At 44.4% G+C, this 18,835-nt stretch overlaps 1 protein-coding gene across 6 annotated transcripts in view; it reads left to right on the plus strand.

The window, feature by feature from the left end:
• The window catches only part of dock1 (dedicator of cytokinesis 1), a 233,935-nt gene that overhangs the window by 191,897 nt on the left and 23,203 nt on the right, over positions 1 to 18,835 (plus strand). For all 6 annotated transcript variants that reach the window (XM_035405183.1, XM_035405185.1, XM_035405186.1 and 3 more), the window contains 6 exons: positions 1,133 to 1,222; positions 1,982 to 2,086; positions 8,906 to 9,047; positions 9,257 to 9,338; positions 13,017 to 13,101; positions 14,197 to 14,283. In XM_035405183.1, the coding sequence (XP_035261074.1) occupies positions 1,133 to 1,222; positions 1,982 to 2,086; positions 8,906 to 9,047; positions 9,257 to 9,338; positions 13,017 to 13,101; positions 14,197 to 14,283 (591 nt within the window). The remainder of the gene's footprint in view (positions 1 to 1,132; positions 1,223 to 1,981; positions 2,087 to 8,905; positions 9,048 to 9,256; positions 9,339 to 13,016; positions 13,102 to 14,196; positions 14,284 to 18,835) is intronic.

Consider the following 18,835-nt stretch of genomic DNA (forward strand, 5'->3'; position numbering starts at 1 on the left):
ACACACACACACACACTCCCTCGCACACACACATGCATGCCCACTCACACACGCACACTCACACACATAAAGTCACACACACGCACGCACACACTCACATACACACACACACACACACACGCACTGCCAGAGGGGCAGGAGGAACAGGAGAGAGGTAGGCCCTTAGGAGGCCATTGGAGAGCTCTGTGTTTTTCTTGGGTCAAAAAAATAAAATTCACTGCTAGTGGTCTTCACTCATTTGAATACACATGAGTATGTTTGCGTAATATGACAGCATATATGATAGTATATTTCAGTTTTTCTTCATGAAGTGATCGTCAGTTGAGCACATTTTACTGAGCATTTTTCTGAAGTGATGGAGCCCTGTTCATCTTCACTCCTCTCCCGAATCTTTGTATGTATTTTTGAAGAGGTTTTACAGAGGCAGTACAGCTTTCCCATTTTGTATTCTGACACAATTCTTAAAAGCCCTATAGTCCCAAAATATCACATTTTTTTTCCGGAACACTGCTGTCTTGTTGCTTAGCAATTAAGAATGACTTTGGAATATCCCAGCATATAATGCACATCGATGCAAGTTCTTTGTGGCATTTTTTGTCAAATTGTTCTGTGTTATTGTGCTATTTCAATAATAATAGGGATTGCTTTTACCAGGTACTGTTTACATTTTCTGTTAACAGTAATGCCTTCAGCTTTGACTGAACAGATGTTATGCATGTCTAAAATATGGTTTCCCCGCTTCGCTGCCATTAGTATACATTCATTTTACACAACATTTGAATGTCTACAACAAAAGTAAATATTGCCTCGAGCTAAACACATTTTCATTTTTTTCCCCAGATCATTTTCTTCAGTTCTTTCTTTCCAGGGAACCGAAACAAATCCTCGATTTCCTTCACTTCCTTTTATTTATTTTTTTTTTTTTGTTTGCATGAAAGCCGTTTTTTTAAAATTTTTTATTATTATTGTAAATGCGCTTGAGGCGACTGCTTTTTTGGCAGCCGGTCATTGTGAACGGAGTTAATCATCACGTAGCGGGGAAAATGGCGGCGTCATTAGAGCGGGGAAGGGTGTTCTTCTGAGCGATGATGCTGCCGCCTCGCTGACGTCTCTCTTTGTGCACATTAACTAGATGTGGGAAGAGGCCATTATTTTGGGGAAGGAGCTCGCCGAGCAGTACGAGAATGAGATGTTTGACTTCGAGCAGCTGAGCGCCTCATTAGTAAGTGCTCTTCGCTTTTTTTTCTTACGGTGTTTTTGTATGGTTGTGCAGTACTGTAAAACAAAAACAAAAAAGTAATTAAAAGTTTTGCCCGGAAAGATGCTTTTGAAATTAAGAAGTGCGTTTTGGCCCGGGTTTGCGCGCTCTCTCGTCTGGAGAGCGCCGTTTAGAGATGCATCTGTTTAGCTAGCTGCGTGCCACGGGGCTTCCCTGCAGCATTAATGGCCTGAGCCTCCCAAACCTGGGCTCCACCGGTGTGTCTTGGGAGGGGGATCACGGGATGAAGCATGAGAACAGCAGCTCAGCATATAATAATAATACAGTTTCCGTCGAGATTCACCTCAGGCAGCATCTGTTGCCGGCACTTGGCGTCTTTACGCCTATATTTTGACACATGGTAAAAATACATTTTTAATTCCACGTCTAAACATACATCAGGCTACAGTAAGAAAGAATATAGCAAACGTGCTTCAAGCCAGCTAAGTAAAAGAGGACTGGTTAGGTGTTCAACAGCCAGGATGGTCAAAATAGAGGAAAAAAGTCCTTCCCTGGACAGTTCACGGGGACTGGCCCAAAATAAGGAACACTGGAGCACACTTTGCTTAGGGCGAAAGACTACTGTTTTAATGAGCAGGGGACTGAACTGTTGTAACATCAGGCTACATTTGAGGTCACACAGAATGGTGGGGAACCCCTGCATAGACTTGTCGAGGTTCGCAGCGGTAACGCGCGTTTGGTGTGTGACCCTTTTCCCCACAGCGCAAGCAGGCCCAGTTCTATGAGAACATCGTGAAGGTGATCAGGCCGAAGCCGGACTACTTCGCCGTGGGATACTACGGCCTGGGCTTCCCCTCCTTCCTCAGGGTAGGCACCGTTTCCCTCCGTTTTACCCCAAACACTCACAGAGAACTAGAGGCAGGCCCAGAGCGCCTTCATTACACACAATCTGTTCTGTCTGTGTGTGTTTTTGTGAGAGTATGAGTGTGTGCGTGCGTTTGTGTGTGCATGTGTGTTTGTGTGTGTGTCTGTGTGTGTGTGTGTGTGTTTGTGTGTGTGTCTGTCTGTGTGTGTATTTTGTAGAGGGGGCGTTTATGTGTGTTTGTGCGCATGTATGCTTTTGTGCTGGAAAACAAGACCTTTGGAGCAGTTCCTTGGTAAGGTTGTGGAGAGCATTGTTTTTAAGCAAATGTTTTAGAATTCTGCTTTTGTGCAGTCTCTCTCTCTCTCTCTCTCACACGCTTCCTCGCTCACTCACTCACTTTGTCTCTGTAAGCCCCTTCCACATAAAACAAGCATAAATGCATAGATGATTTTCTCTCCTGGAAAAGGTGCCTTTACCTCTCCAGTCACCTTTTGTAACGGAGGCTAATGCTGTCTGAATGGCAATGCCGTGGCATTAGCTGCCATTCACACTGCAGTAAGTACACGATACACCATTTGTATACTAAAACATTTCAGTGTTTTATGGTCAAAGCGTCCCCTGCCACAGTGCTGAAAGAGATGCTTTGAACACAAAAACACTGACATTACACAAATGGTGTGTATTAAAACAAAATGGTGTGTATTAAAAATGAAATCTCTTTCAGCTTTGTGGAATGATTTTTTTTAAAAATTAATCTGACTTAACCTTTTCTGATAGGGTCCTCCAGAATCAGCTTTCATACTTTTATTTTTGTCGTCTCCATCCTTTTCTCTCTCTCTCTTTTGCTTACAGGGTAATGAGTGATTTGGTGTGTGAGGGTTATGTTAAATTAAGTAAAGGTGTGCTGTGAGCACACCTTCCTCCTCCTGACAGTGCAGTAATATTTCTGAGGCCTGTCCCGCTTTGGCGGCTATGCCCATTCGCACGCTCTGGAATGAAACATTGTTTGGATGGCGCAGGAGATGCGCCAATGCTCTCGCCATTGCGCGTCGGCGCCAGTGTTTGGCTGAGCCTCCGTGCGGGCATGGAGCGGCTCCAATCCAGACTGGGGGGGGGGGGGGGTGTCACCGCGGCCTAATATTTCCATGTGATGTATTGAGCAGATTGCTTATATCAGTTCACCATTAGAATGTACAAAATGACTGCATGGTGTCAGCTTCATTCATTGACCGCCTTGGCTCAGCTGCAGGAAATTTGAATCATGGGAAGTGAGAATGATGAGGCGCATTGTGCATAGTAACAATGCATGTTAGTTATTCAAAGAAGCTATCGATTTGGTCTGTCAAACCTTTGCCTTGCCCGCGGGGAACTGCTTTTTTAATTACGTTCTCTTCTTAGCCGAAGTCCTGGTGCCTTGCAGTTTTAGTTAATGTTCGGGCACTTTGACGCAGGCTAGCTTTTTATCATTGTGTCTCGAACCTGATGGGGGTCCTCTGCATTATCTTTTTTCATTTGAGCTCATTTCAGGCACCTCTCATTCTGTTTGCCTTTTTTAGCCTTAGGATGATACATTCTTCTATATTGCCAATATCTGATCTGACTAAAATTCCACGTTCAAAAAACCCTATCCTTTGACTAATAGAGGTTCCATTTATCAGGGAGGTCATGTTTTGTTTTCCCCCAGCATGCACTGCGACTTATCTCACGCAGCGTTGCCATGACTCCAGCAGGGTTGGTCAGAGGAGCATTGTGGAAGTGGAGAGTGTGCACTCCTGGTGTTCACTGAGCACAGCGTCCTCAGCCAGTGCTTTGGAGGCAAGGGTGGTAACTGACAGAGCCACCCCCCCCACACCCCACCCCACCTGCACCTAACACCACACCTTGCTGCTTCATAATATTTTAGGAAGGACGACAAATGGCTTTCAATAGTAGTACTTCTATGAACAATGTGCTGATTGTAAGAGCCTGGGTGACCATGATAACAGACTTACCTGTGTAGTGAGAGGGATGCTTCCAAGTTCCAACACACTCTCTGCTCAGCAAAGATCTGATGGATTTTCTTTTCCTTTTTTTTCTTTTATTTTGAGAGTCAAGGATATATTTTATTGTCATTCCCTTTTAAGGTTGGAAGAAAGACCAAAGAATCAAGTAGTTGCCATCAGTGTGCAGGCATGAGGTCATCCTGGTTGTGATCTGCCCTGGCTGGCTCCCCATTGTGACATCATAGCTCGTAAATCCCAGTTTTATTGCAAAGGCATGGGTTGATTTATATTGAGTTTTTTCTTTGTGTTCAGAGGTCATGTTTCCAGACCTGCTTGTATTGCTGATACACAAAAAAAAAAAAGAAAACATGGCTTCGGTGGAGTTATGTTGTACTGAAAAAGGGTCTGTGTGTCATTAGATGCTTTCTACTTTTTAATCTGTAATAATGTTGTGTACAATGTTGCATTTAATTTTTAATAATTACCGTTAATTGTGTTTTTGAGCCTCTTTGTTTCACAGGAAAAAGTAAATCCTGCAAACAAATCGTTAGCGGTGTTTCGTGGAACTATTTTTCTCCCCAGAATTGATTTATGTGAAAGTGTTTGATTCGACCGCTTGTGATGTATTAGCTGCTAATGCAGTTATTCATCAGATGGCATTCAAGTATGAAAAAGCATGGTACCTGCATTTCACTGGCTCTGGGGTTTAAAAGGGTGCCAGGGATCCATCCTCTTAGATCTCGACACCTGATGTTGCTAAACCTTTTCTGCTATTCAGCATAAATGTCTTGATTTGAGACATTAGAGCTCCCGCGTTGAGAGAGGAAAGTTAACTTTGAGTACTTGGGGATGGCGTACATCCACTTAAAGGACTGAACTGCAGGGGCAATTAAAGTCAGTAAAACAGTCAGATGGACAAATAACTGCAATTTAACAACGTGATAAAATGTATAACTAAATCTTTTATGTCTCTCCAAAGTTGGTTAAAGGTCTGTTAGACTGCTTCCGTTGTTTGAAATGTAGGATTTTTTTTTGCTCTTTTGTTGCTGGATTTCAGTGATATTTTTGATGTACTGCCTGCTTTTGAGGGACTCTTTTCTCAGAAGTTATCTGTGTCTGTCTTACCACTTGTTGAAAACACCAATTCACTATGACACATAACTGCTGTTCATGTTAAGAACGCATTTAATATCAGTACAGCTTCTGCAGTGGTTTAGTTACAATTATTTTGTGGTAATAACACTGATGCCTCCATTTGACCCTCATTCAGTGCTTCACAATGGTTTTCCATTTCAAACTGAACCAATCACGAGCTGAGGTCAAGTCCAGCCCTGAAGTCAGAAAGCATATTGACACGGAGGTTGTACCTTTTAAGGGAATCTTCACTGCAGCCTCATTTTGGTGCAGTGCTTAGCAAGCTAGGCATGCATTGTGAAGGTTGTGAGGATTGAATGCTCAGTGAGGTACTGCGGTGGTCCCTTGGGGCTAGTAATCTCATTCGCTGTAGTAATATCTGGCTGTAGAAGTGCATACAGGTACAAAAAGAAAACGTAGCTATATCAGTCACCTTGGATAAGGGTATCTTCTAAGCAAATACACAGCTGTAAAAAAATAGAGGCCATTTTCGTAATCGAACTGTACTAGCTTTCAGGTCAGCAATTTGGGCATGTCACTGGACTCTTGGGCTTTGCTCCTGGTTTCAAATGGTCTCCCATTTGTGCGTCCTTCAGATCTGACCCCTGTACTTGCAGTAACGAGTTGAGCGCTAGGATCAGGAGGACCTTGATAGAAATTAATGTACGCATTGTCGCACCAAAGCCTGCACACAAAAAAAAAAAAACCCCCTTGGGTGTAGAGCGACTGCATTAAAACAGAAGCCTTGCATCTGATGAGGTTTGAGAGAGGGAGGCTGCTCGTGTGCGCGACCACGTCCGGTCGCCGGCATCTGCAGTGTGGTCTCGTGCGGGTGACGCAGCCCATCTGCAGCGCAGTCAAGCGGGCACGTGTGCGCAGAAATAATGGGCGTAGGAAAACTCCGTCAAGGAGCACCTGCTTCGGCGCATTGTTAATGGACGGTCAAGGGAAGCCGCGGAAAATAGCTTTGCTGTATTTATAAACCTTGCTCTGTGAAGGACGCCCCAAGGTCAGCTGCTTGCTTTGACATGATATGTGCATTGTTTAAGGACCCTTTCTGCCGTTCCGGTCCCACGCCCACCCCCACCCCCCCCACCCAAATGGGTCCTGTGCGTTAATGCGGAACAGGTTCAGATCTGCCTGCAAACGCTGGAATGGTCGTCGGCGTGGAAATCGATTCCCGAACGGCAAATATTTTGTCACCTTATCACTCAAAGCGGAGAATGGCCCCGGGTATATTTCAGCATGACAGCGCATTAGATTAATTGTAGGATTAAAAATTCCGCACAGGGATTTTACGTGTGATATGAAAGCAGGGAAATAATGGCTTGTTGATGTTTAGACAGGGGTGTCATTGCAAAGTATTTCTTTATTTATTTTTTTTATTTTATTTTTTTTTGCCTTTTAGTGAATTTGCAGTAGATAACAGAAATGTTTAAGCATTGCCCAGTCTGGGATTTTTAAACTGCAGGCAATTTTTTTAGTTCTTTGTATTCCCCCGACGTTGTGAATAGGTGATCTCGGTTTGTCTTGGAGCAATGCTTTCTCTGGATGTTGAGCGAATCCCCTTTACTGCTATGGCTGTGATACATCTGCTGAAATCTCTGCAGAAGCTCTCCAGAAGTTTCTTCTGTAAAGTACCTCATGTAATATGTATTATACTCTGTTCCAGTGCTTTGAAATGTGGGCTTGTCATGTTCTTTCATCCTTTTTTTTTTTTCTTGACATTTTAGGTTTACTGACAGGGGAAATAAAGTTTCCTTTTAAATCATACTTGTCCAGGTGAAGAATATTCCCCTCTACTGTGTTGCAACTGCTATTTTTGTTAATTTTGTTATTTATATACCAGTTACGCTTGCCATGTTGCTGCAGTCACAGTGCTCTGATAAGCTACTTTATCATGTGACAACAGATTGCCCTGTAGTTCAACAGTGGTAAGCATAGAACAGTAATAATATTACAGTGAAAATGTATATCGACCTGGGTGAATCTGGTCTGAAATTTTGCCAGCCATTCTTGTCAACGGCATGATTTGAACACTGAATTTGAAATGGTTTGTAATAGCAGACTGAGTATGTACACCTCCGTCTGCAGCCAGAAGCCATTTGGAGGGCAGTTCGGTGGCTCTTTCTTCTGTAAGTCTGTGGATGACCTCAGCTGTCTGGCTCATATGGAGGGGAGCCAAGAGGCTTCTGTCATATTAATTCTGGGCCTGAAAAATGCAGATTATGGTAATGCATTACAAAAACCCCAGCTGGATCATTCTGGAAACCCAGAACATTTTAATTTAATGTTTAATTTTAAATAAAAATGCCTTGAGGAATATAATTTAATCTATATGATGGCCTTTTCCCTAAAGACTAAATATTTAATTGGAATTTATAAAGTGTGGTAGGTGATATGGAATGGCACAGTAGGCAAAGGTTGACATGGTTTGTTGGTATGCATATTTTTTTCATGAGTATTGTAGCAGTGGAAATATTTATAATATGATGTACCTACTCAGATAAACATTTTGTAGTGCATATCATCGTAAGTCTAATAGTGTTATATAGCAATGCAAATCCTATACTGTAGGTCCTGTAGGTGTGTTGTAATACTGGTAACATTACTGGTATATAGCATAGTAGTGATGCAAGTGCTGTTCTATGAGGATGCATACTAATTTCTTCAGTTGGTACTATATAGTATGTTTTATTATTTATACATTGTATGTTTATTTATCTGCTATACATAATGCATATGTATGTATTATGGTGGTAAATATGTTTTACGTAAATGCAAATGCAGTAATAAATCCCTGTTATTGTAGGCTAGGTCTAGTCGACAAGTACTGTAAAACAATGATGAGCTCAGTTATACCCTGTTAAAAAAATATGTATTTTTACAGTAAAATGCACATAAAAATTTATAGGATTTCACTGTTTTTCATAAAACACTGTCCAAATCATATAAGATTATGCCAATAAAATTATTTTACGGCCATCCAATAAAATAACAGGGTTCATACAGTTAATTAACAGGATTTATACTGTTTTTTTCACTTGCAGCATTGCTGCCAGTCTTTTCAGTTTTTTTTTTTTTTTTTTCTTGTTACAGTGTACCTTTTATTTCTGAGCTTGAACTGAAAAGGTGAGGGGAAGTTCAGAGCACAACATGACAGATAGGGAGCTGAACGCCATGTTTAATACTTTTCCATCACTGCCAGCCGAAATGTTTTAGAATTCTAAAAGCAAGCCCTGACCCCTTTGATGAGCTTTAAACAAGGAAGAACAAAGGACAGTGGGCATCCTGTACTGTAATGACAGGTTGCACTAAATGGGTTGAAAGCTTCCCCGGCGACCTGTACGTCTTCTTGGCCCGCTAATGACTGGCAGAGCTTTGTGAGTCATCATTGGCCGAAACGGGGGCGATTAAGCCCGAGGTAATTGCGGTTAGTGAGTGCTGCTGGACGGCATGAGGGATGACCACGGGTCAGACGCCGAAGCTTCTCCGTGCCAGCTCCTCTCCCGGCACCCCTCATTACGCCGGGGGAACGGAGGGCTGGCGCCGCGTCGGGGGGTCGGGCGGGGGGCCCCGGCTCAGCAGCGCCACGCTTCCCGCCGCGCCGCCGAGGGGCGGTCGGCTAAACGCGCCGTTTTGCCAGAGGCCATTTTAACAAACCTCCAACCCTTCCCCCCCCCCCCCCGTCTCTTCTGCTTTCAGAACAAGATGTTCATCTACAGGGGGAAGGAGTACGAGCGCAGGGAGGACTTCGAGGCCCGGCTGCTCACCCAGTTCCCCAACGCGGAGAAAATGAAGACCACCACCCCGCCCAGCGAAGACATCAAGAACTCCGCCGCACAGTGTATCCTTGACACTCGCACGCCAACAAGATATATTCATTCCCGCTGCCAGTTTGCTTGCATTATGTTTGCCATTTTCAGCACACCAAGGTTTTAAGTTTGGGATAATTCTCTTTCTGAATATCATGTTATGCTTCGTGAAGATGCTGTGCACGAGTTATTTTGACCTAATTTTGACGTTATTTTTTTCCTTAATAATCTTTTTCCAAAGGTATTCAGTGTTTTACAGTAAAGCCAATCTTGGAGCTTCCGCCAAAGTTTCAGAACAAGCCGGTATCCGAGCAAATTGTGAGGTAGGGAAACTGCGTGCCCCTCTCGCTTCAGGATAACAGATGCTGTCTGTCTCTCTATCTCCCCACATATCACAGCAGTACTCGTACTAGTGATGCAGGCATTCTTGCTGAGTGCCAGACCTGGGTCAAATACGTATTTGTTTTGGATTACTTTTTCTGTGCTCTATTGATCTTGCCTGGTGTAATTGAGCCTGCCAGTATGACCGGAAGGTGGGGTTTGAGTATTTAATTGGTTCCGATACACCAGACAAGATCAGTAAAATGTAGAAAAGTATTTTAATCCAAAACAAATCCGCATTTGACCCAGGTCTGCAGAGTATGTAATGCAGAACTGTAGGCCGGTGAAGGGGCGTCGTAATCTTAAATCATTAAAAGTTCAGATTTCTTGCACGGTCAAAAATAGAATTTTCCACGTTAGCTAATTAGGTAGCCGATGAAAAGATAAACACAGTAATGTGTTTCTTATCTCCTTTCTTTCTCTGCTAATTTTAAGAGTGGAAAAACAAAGCTGAAACGCTATCCAGTCAACCACCACCTTAAACCGAAGTTAGCGCTTACAAATATCAATAAGCAAATTAGGTGAGCTACCAAGCGGCTCACTTGAGGCGCTTCGTTCGTTTCATCTGACTTGTGGCTCAGGCGTGAACAGGATTCTTTTTCGCGGCGCGCTGCTTCACCGCGAGGCGTTGGGAGTTGGGGCGGGGGCAGAAGGAGCCGCCGCTCGATTCTGAGTATCCTGTCAGGCCGGTCAGATGCGATTCTGTCAACTTTGCTGCAGTCTCCGTTTTTCTCTCTTCCCGCCGGTCGGACCGAACGCCCGCGTGCGGTCGGCGTGTGCCGCACCGTCTATGACGGAAGGTCAGTTTGAACGCGTTTACAAGCCGTCCATTAGCGCTTATAGGATTATATTAATTAAGGAGCGAGCATTTCCCGCTGAAACAACCCAGAATTTTCCCCTCAGACTGGACCGGTGCCATGTCAGTCCTCTGGGCTGCTTCTGTGCCTGCAGTTTTCAGTGAAGCAATTAAATGCATGGATTATATTTCTGGCATTCATATCGCAGTGCCCCAGAACAATAAAAGTTCTTAACGTCTTAATGTGTTAAAGTGTCTTAAAGATATGTGGGATGCAAGAAAAACAAGATTTGATTAGGTGATAGTGAAGAGTTTTTACAGTATAATTATGATTTAATGACTGATATTCAAACTGAAATTACCATGTCACACCAGGGACCAGCATCATTTGGAGAACCTTGAGTAGAATGATTGCCTGCATGACCGTTTCAGTGGGTACAGGTCTTAAATTTATTCGTTTATAAAATAAAACAGATTGAGATTGTGTATTTGTCTTGTATGAATACTGCCCCGTGTGTAGTACTAAGGCATGGTGAAGAGACCACAATGCATTTTAATGCTGCCAAGTACCATTTTCAGAAACCCTTGTTTCTCCCCTAATAACTCAGCTGGAGCCTCTAGTGGCGAAACATTACTAGTGCAGACAAGACCAACATCCCAAGCTAAGTATGATGCCCATTTTTGAATAGTATAAACCAGTCAATTTCAACCAGTACCATGGCAGCATGTGGGACAGCTGTTTTGGTTCTTGTCAAATGGGAACAACCAGTGCTACCATAACCATGCTATTTTGTGTGTTCACATTTGGAGAAAGGAAGATTGAGAAAAAAAGACAGTTATTTTGCGGGGTATTTGCCAATGACATCCATCTGGGATGTTGTGGAAGATGGGGCCAAATGTCAGGGGAATCTCTTATGAAAACAAAGAGGGCTTCTATTGTGCCTGGGTAAACTGATGATTATGTAAATGTTGACAGAGTACACAGCAGATGACCTTACTTTGTTTTGGCTGTTGATGTCTCTAGCCTCAGGAGTCACAGACCCTTGCAACTGAAACATTATTGTGGGCTTGGCAAAGAGAAGTGATGGAGAGCAAACAGACACTCTGTGTGTGCCCAGAATAATAGCCACAAAACACCAGCAAGAGCCAGGCGCACAGCACACCAATTCGCTCCAAGTCAGCTGTTGAAAATCATGTGACAGCGACACTGTATGATTGCAATTTGGCATATTACTATTCGCTTTTGGATTTTCATTTCTGCAGATTAGTATTATTATTTAAAAAATGCTTTAATTTCTCTATTTATTCATTTGTACTTTTATAAACCATATTCCTGCTCAGATAAATCTGCAGTGATCACGCCCGCTTTGTCATAGGACCGTAGTTCATCGCACTGTTTCCCCAGTTGGCAGCGCCCTTGTTGTTTGTGTGTTAGTTTGTTTAAATATGTAATTCCGCTAATAGCCTGGATTAGCTGAGTCTGCGCAGGCCGATAGAAAGGCAATCCGGCTGAATTGTTTACTCTTTGCATAAGATCGGCGGCGCATAGCAATGAGGTTAAACCTGGAGTCCCTGTCGTCTAAATGCAATTTCTGCCAGGGCTCTCCTTGCTCCGTCCTCGCCGCTTTAACCTAACGGCTAATCAGGCGTAAATAACTGGCGCGGCAGAGTCGCTTTCAAAGCCCAGCCTGTTAATCAGTTTGTTTGATCAAAGGATCAGATGAGCCAATCCGACTCATACACCGAGCACAGTAACTTAGCTCTTGGTTTATTGGGGGGGGGAGGCTACGAGAATGTCATCAAAGAGCGGAAAATTCCGGTCTGCCGTTGGTTATTTGTAAGGGGGGGGGGGTAAGAATAACAATTTGGTCAAAGGCAGGCCCGGAATAGAGAAGCCAGAGAGATTTGCTTTCCCTTCATCCATGCATGCGGACATTTTAAGCGTCGGGAAGACCCATGGCTCTGCTTCCGTGCCAGGCACACGAAACAGAGCGAACGCTGTTCGTCAGCAGGGCCTACGAGCTGCGAGCGCAGATGCCAAATTTTAATATACTTCCTTTGTAGTCCGAATTGGCTGCAACTTTAAAACAGCGGCAGGGCCCTCACTTGATCTATTATAGAAACAATCCAATATTTATGGAGTCTGACTTTTAAAAGCTTCGTGCGCCATATGGCGTTTTTGTAAATGGAATTTTTGCATTAGCCGCGGCTTTTCGCTGCATACCGTCTCCGCCCGCCGCCCGTCCGCCCGCCCGCTCTCCCTCCCTCCCAGACAGTCTGCAGAGTCTGTCCGATCAGAAAAAGAGGAACGCTAGCTTCATGGAACACCAGTAGGAGTATCATTTTCTGAGTGCGAAAAGTCTATTAACCTCGAGTTGTGGGTTCACGCCAGGCAGTAATATGCTTTCTGCCACACGAGGTACAGCTCTCGCACTGTCCTATTGGGAGGAATGGACTGCATGCCGTAAGCATGAAATTAATTCATTTCTGATGTCTGATTTGTCTCGGGTACATTTTTTTATTTTTTTTTATTTCCGGCCCCGCTGATTGCTCTGCATTTTTAATTCCGCTCGTTTATTTATTATTTTTAACGCGTCATAATTTGAAAGACAGTGATGAATGGAGGCAGATAAAGTGCCCTTGGTGTTAGTGCCAGACTAAAGGAAGGCAGTATGCAGTTTCTTTTGATGCCTGCTGAACTTGAGAAGGCAAATTCAGTTGTGCAGTCATGCCGAAAAATGCATATTTGCAGAATGCTTTTCGTTTTCCTGCAGTGTTTTCATGCATTTGTGTTTCCTCCCCCATGCCTGTCTCTCTTTTCTAGCTTTTACACCATTAATGAAGTCCACAAATTCCAGTATTCCAGACCAGTTAGGAAGGGTGAGAAGGACCCAGACAATGAATTTTCGGTAATTATCCAATTTACTTACTTCTCGGTGAATGTGGTTTGAAACAAGTGCACAGTCGTGTGTGTGTGTGTGTGTGTGTGTGTGTGTCTGCATTAGCAAGCTGTTCTCTGCAACTTGCCTGGCAGTCCTCCGTGTCAAAGCCGGGCTCTGAAGCAGCTCTGCCAAACCCAGAGTCTCACCCCCAATCTTCTCACTTGCCTTGACTGATGCCTGCGCGGGGATCAATAACACTCATTTTACACTTCCAGAGAGGAAAACGAACGTAGCTCTCACGCGTGCCGCGGGGAGAATCTCAGCCCGCTTCCACGTCTGATGCAGATTTCAATTCACTCGCCAGAACTCACACCAGCAGCTCAAACGTGTCCTGGGAATAGATTACCGTTAGCCTTTGTAGCCTGCTGTGTGAAATCCCAAACTGGCTACCTTTGTAATTTACAGGGGAGAACATTTGCCCAGTTTGATTTGATTCCCTCTTTCAAAAATTTTTTATTTAATTATTAAGTTCAGTTGCAGTTCATGTCGGCAATTTGTCTTTTGATGCCGTTTGTGTTTTGCAACTTCGACATGCCTTAATCTGATGAAATTGGCACCTCATCCCCGAAGGATAAATAATGAGAATTTTTGCTGCTTCAGTATATAGAAATAATTCACAAATTATTATTTTAAGCACCCTAGGGATAAAAAAAAAAAAAATGATTTTTTTCTTCCTTTGAGTCGTTATTTCAAATTCTTGCTGTCTTCACACTGTTACTGGAATGTCCCTCTCATTTGCAGTGTCTGTGAACTGGCTTTAATGAGCTGTCAGCTGCAGCTGCAGACATCTTTAATAACAGGAGAGCTCCTCACGCAAAATTAATACAAAGATTTTTTTTCCATTCAGCCTAGCTTGAAAGTGTTTTATTTTTTTTAATTTTTTTAAACTTCAAAATCCCTCATTTGAATTCATTGAATAAACAAGAAGCGACTTCTCAACAGTTTAAAGGAAGAACAAATGTCTTGCCCACGTGGCCAATCAAAAGTACTTTCTCACCACCTGGTGCTCTAAATTGCAGCATGCACCCGTTTCATTGGTCCTCCTCTGTTCTCTCCTTGCAGAACATGTGGATCGAGAGGACCACTTACGCGACAGCCTACAAGCTGCCCGGAATCCTGCGGTGGTTTGAAGTCGTGTCCTTCTCGACGGTAAGTGCGTTGCGCGGGGAAACCACGTTTCGTCCGTATAATCAGATCGCTATCTGCTGTCCGTCCACGGAGGGGAGGAGTCGAGGCGGTTTGTCCAAACTATGGCGGTCTGGCCGATTAATGGAGCAGGCTCTCACCCCAGCGTCTCTGAGTAAACACGTTGAGTGGGAAGCGCAAAGTTCTCCGAATAATCCACCCGTCTCATTGACCGATACCGCGGCGCACTCCACTGAGTGCCTGTCCTGTGATTATCTTCTCAGAAACCAGCGCTGGCACAAATGCAATCATTCAGGGGAAAGAAATATGCTGAGTATAATTGCGTGCAGTACTTTCATTTTGCCATTTTACTTTGATTTTCAATCGTTTATGTAAAGGTTCAGTTACAAAAAGCTGATAAATTCTTTTTTTCTCTCTCTGTACTGTAGGAATAAGGGTTTATTTGGACTTGCATACATTTGGTTCTCATATTTCCTCCACAGTTTTTCCGGATATTCCCTGTATACGCTGGTTAAATGACAATTGGCCCGTTGTGTGGACTGTTCTCTGGTAGTGTCCAACATCCGTTGAAATGTCTTCACCCCCGAATACCCCGGGTTTTCTAATGTTCATTCAGCACGCAGTCAGCGTACAGGGCGTGAAAAAGGGTATCTGGAGGGCAACAGGAACAATGAAAGCCCTTGTCCTTGGTGCAGTGACATGTCTAATGATTCACAGTTTAGTCCCTTGGCCGTTCCAGTGCCGTCTGTGGCCAGGCGTCCCACGAGATGGTCACAGAACAAAAAAGAAATGGCTGGCCGTAGCATTTCCCGGGGAATAAGCGTTTCTCGCTGCAGAATGCTCCCCACCGCTTCACACATTAGCGTCTCGCAGTCTCCCAGAATCAGCCGCAAAACAAACGCAGTCCTCCGGTTGAAATTGCTCTCTATCTCGGCTTGGGTGGCCGGAGAATGGTTAGAAACAGAGGCCGGCTACGCACACGCACGCTGGTTTGTGCCCTCCACAGACATAGGCCAGGCATTGCAGCGATGGTCCAGGCTTACAATAGTCATTTATAACAAATTCGGGAGGGCGTAAGGTGATAAAAGGATGTTCAAACAACAAGATCTGGAGCTAGACTTGTATGGTTAGAGCATGTTCTGGCCGTGACAACATCCATTCTTGAGTGCTTTTGATGTAGAAATGTGTAGATCTCTAAGATCGGTATTGCACATAGGGGAGGAACCGAATGACATCTCTAATAGAGACCGGTTATAGTGGTTATCATTTCCCTTTTAGCCTCATAATGTTAGTCAGTACGCTCCAAGGTATCTGGCGACATTTTGACCTCTGCTTCCCCTAGGCCGTTTACCCTGTGTCAGTTTCCTTTTCATCCGTATGTACCGCATTTAAAACCCTCTGGGTAGACGTGCATGAATATGCGCTAAGCCAAACATATATATTTCTGGGGAATTGTAGTAGCCTTTCATTTACCTGTACTGCAGTTATGACTAATTCATCAAACAGGAGGTTTTGTTTAATGAGCGTTTCGGGGCTGTCGCGCGTAGGAGATCCGGCGAGCCTGCCTTCGCCTCATCGTGATGCGTAGTGATTCCGGCAGCCCACGCTTGCCTCATACTCGCACAGCGCATTGAAGAGCAAATGAGAGGGAACTGCTCCCGTATCATCCATTCATGCAGGATGGATGATGGATCTGAGTTCCGGAATATTCCGGAACATTCTCCGGGGGCACATCCCCGGTCTGTATCACAGGACTCCCGGTTTTGCCGGCCTGTGTGGGAGGAACGGGCTGCTGTGGGCTACGGGCTGCGCTAGTGATGCAGTTTTCATGCAGGTGTTCAGCTCTGACATGCCGTCCTTAAGACGATGCTAACGCAGGCTGCCGCGCTGGGCTGTAGAACGCTGTGCGTAGTGCGTTTGGTGGCCTTGCGTTGCGAGGCCCCCATGCCAGGACTAGGGTCGTGGCTGAACGCGTTTTACTGTAGGTTCTGTGTTCAGGGCTTTGGAAATTCAGGGATCTATCTTTCTCTCTGTCTGTCTCCCCCTATCTCTCTCTCCCTTCCTGTCTCTTTCTTTCTCTCTCCCTTTCTCCTCATCTTTTCCTTTCTCTCCTCCTGTCTCCCAACTCTCTCTCTTTCTCTCTCTGTATCTGTCTCTCTCTCTCTGTCTCTCTTCCCTCCATCCCCATCCCCCCCTCTCTCTCTGACTCAGCAGCTGCTGTCAAGTGGATGTAGCGTAAGCTAATACGAGTCCTGTAGTCCCACAGTGACTCAGATAAGACCCCGTCAGCGCGGGGCCTGTCGTGAGAGCTCCAGAGGGGGATCCCGTACCCGCGGGCGGCGTTCTCCTCCTCCTCCTCCTCCCCCCCGCCTCCCCTCCGCGGCCGCCGCTCCGTCTCCCTGCGAGGAGAGCGGGCGGGCGGCTCGGCGAGCGCCGCGGGAGATTCGCGAGGGGGGCTCGGGCGGGGCAAGGCCCACCGCGGGGGGGCGGGAGGCGGGGGGGAACGGGGAACGCTGCGAGTCTCGGCCCCGCGGTGGATTTGCCCTTTCAATCAACGCACCGCCGCGCACCTCATCCCTTTAATGCCCCATTATCCTGTCGAAATAAAGGAGGGGAAAAATACAAGGCGGTACTTAATGTAATTAAGCTCCCTAAGTATTCCGCAATCAATTATTCTTTATTTGTGGCTTTGATTAGGCTCTTTCATGTCGAGAGTGTGGAGTTATACTCCGAAAAGCCCCTTGTGTCTCCAGAGCGCACCGTCTACACAGCTTCTCACTCTGTAGCGGTTTATCATCAAGTTCTCTCTCTCCCTCTCTTTCAATCCCTCTATCTTTATCCTTCCACATAAAGTGACATGTTTGGTGTGGGCTGGCAATGTCTGGAAGGCACCAAAGGTTAAAGGATTGGACTGGCACTGGATTGGTTGTGTGTGGTGGGTAATACCCAACTCTAATCAGTGGAGGAAACGGGCCATGCCTCTGTTTATTAGCTGGTCTTTGAATTGTGCAGTATATCAGTTTGTGGGGTTTTCAAATATCTGCATCTTTACGTCTATCAAGTGTTGGACCTGAAAGGTAAATATAACAAGCTTATTTATTTTTTTAGTGCTAGAGCAGTCACAAATAGCTCATTTAGCTCATTGAATATTAAAACCAAGGGGTTAATGCTGTTCAGATAATCAATTAAGTTCTTTTACATGTCATCATGTAATGATAATGACCCATTTTTACCCGCCCATCAACGTATATTAGCTGTATATGTGAACAGCTGTGATAAGCCGACCTCTCCAAGCACATCATTGATCACTGCATTAGCCGCGCCACTACCACTCACAGCTGAACAATTTGTTCGTACCTTCTGAACCCTGGGAGTTTTTTTGACCGGCTGCTCCCGTGCAGACGGTGCCGTTTTTCTTCTTATCGAGATCCATTAAAGGGGCTCCCTAATGAGCACGCATCATCATTACTGGGATAATATAAATGCATTAGCCCTTACTTCTTAGGGTCCACCTTTCCTTGTCACACATCCGCTCGTATATTATGAGAAGACGAAGTAAACAAACCTTGCTCTCTGCTCTGTCGCGTACGTATGTTCTTTCTGAAAATGATGCATGAACTGCTTTCTTCTGGTAGCAGAAAATATTTGATTCTGCTGGGTGCCTCATCCTGTTAAAGCACTGTTCCAGTGTGTGAAGACTGTAGCCAGTGGAACGACGCTGGCTGCATCCACGACGTTGGCTATATCCATCCTTTTCCGGGTCAGATGTCATTGTGACGTATACACAGTGTGTGGAAAATAGTGACAATTGACGTCATGTGAATCAGAGGAGTCTCCTGATGTCAGCAAGAGGGGTGACAGTGGGTGATCAACAAGCCTGGTTGAGTTCGGGTTTGGGAAAATGGGGGATACAACTGGGGCTAATGGTTAACAAGAGAATATCTGCCTTTGATGTTACACTTGTATCTTCATGTAGCACTTTTGTGTTGCACAAGCAAGTTGTAGCTCTATCATATCTCTTGTAATCATGCCTTAGTTCTAGTTTGACTTTTCCTAACTTTACTGATTTAGCCTATGATTACTGTGTGAACTAGACCTGATGCTCATTGCTATGGATAACTGATACTTAATGAGAATTGTATCTTGTAGTTGTTCCGATGACCTTCGGTACGTTTGTCGCTTTGGATAAAAGCGTCTGCTAAGTAAATGTAATGTAATGAGATAAAATATAAATTAAAAAAGAAAAATGGAACATTTTTTCACTAAAAAAATAACTTTAGTGAAAAAACTTTGGGTAAGATAAAAAATAATTTTTTTGCCTTTTTTTTTGCCAAACTTTTCTGCACTTTGCACGGATTTATTTCCCTTTTCTTTGACTACTAGAGACTTTAATTTTTTTTTACATTATTCTTTTGTGGAGTTGTACCATTTCATATACAGAGTAAGCTGAAGTCAAGTGTCATGCTAAAAGCTGCTACTTTTTTTGTTACCAACCATTTTCTGTAAGCATTGTGACACATTCATCCTGTACAGAAGTGAGCCGGAAGTAGAAGTT

This window comes from Anguilla anguilla, chromosome 2 (assembly GCF_013347855.1).
Source record: "Anguilla anguilla isolate fAngAng1 chromosome 2, fAngAng1.pri, whole genome shotgun sequence".
Classification (NCBI taxonomy): Eukaryota; Metazoa; Chordata; class Actinopteri; order Anguilliformes; family Anguillidae; genus Anguilla; species Anguilla anguilla.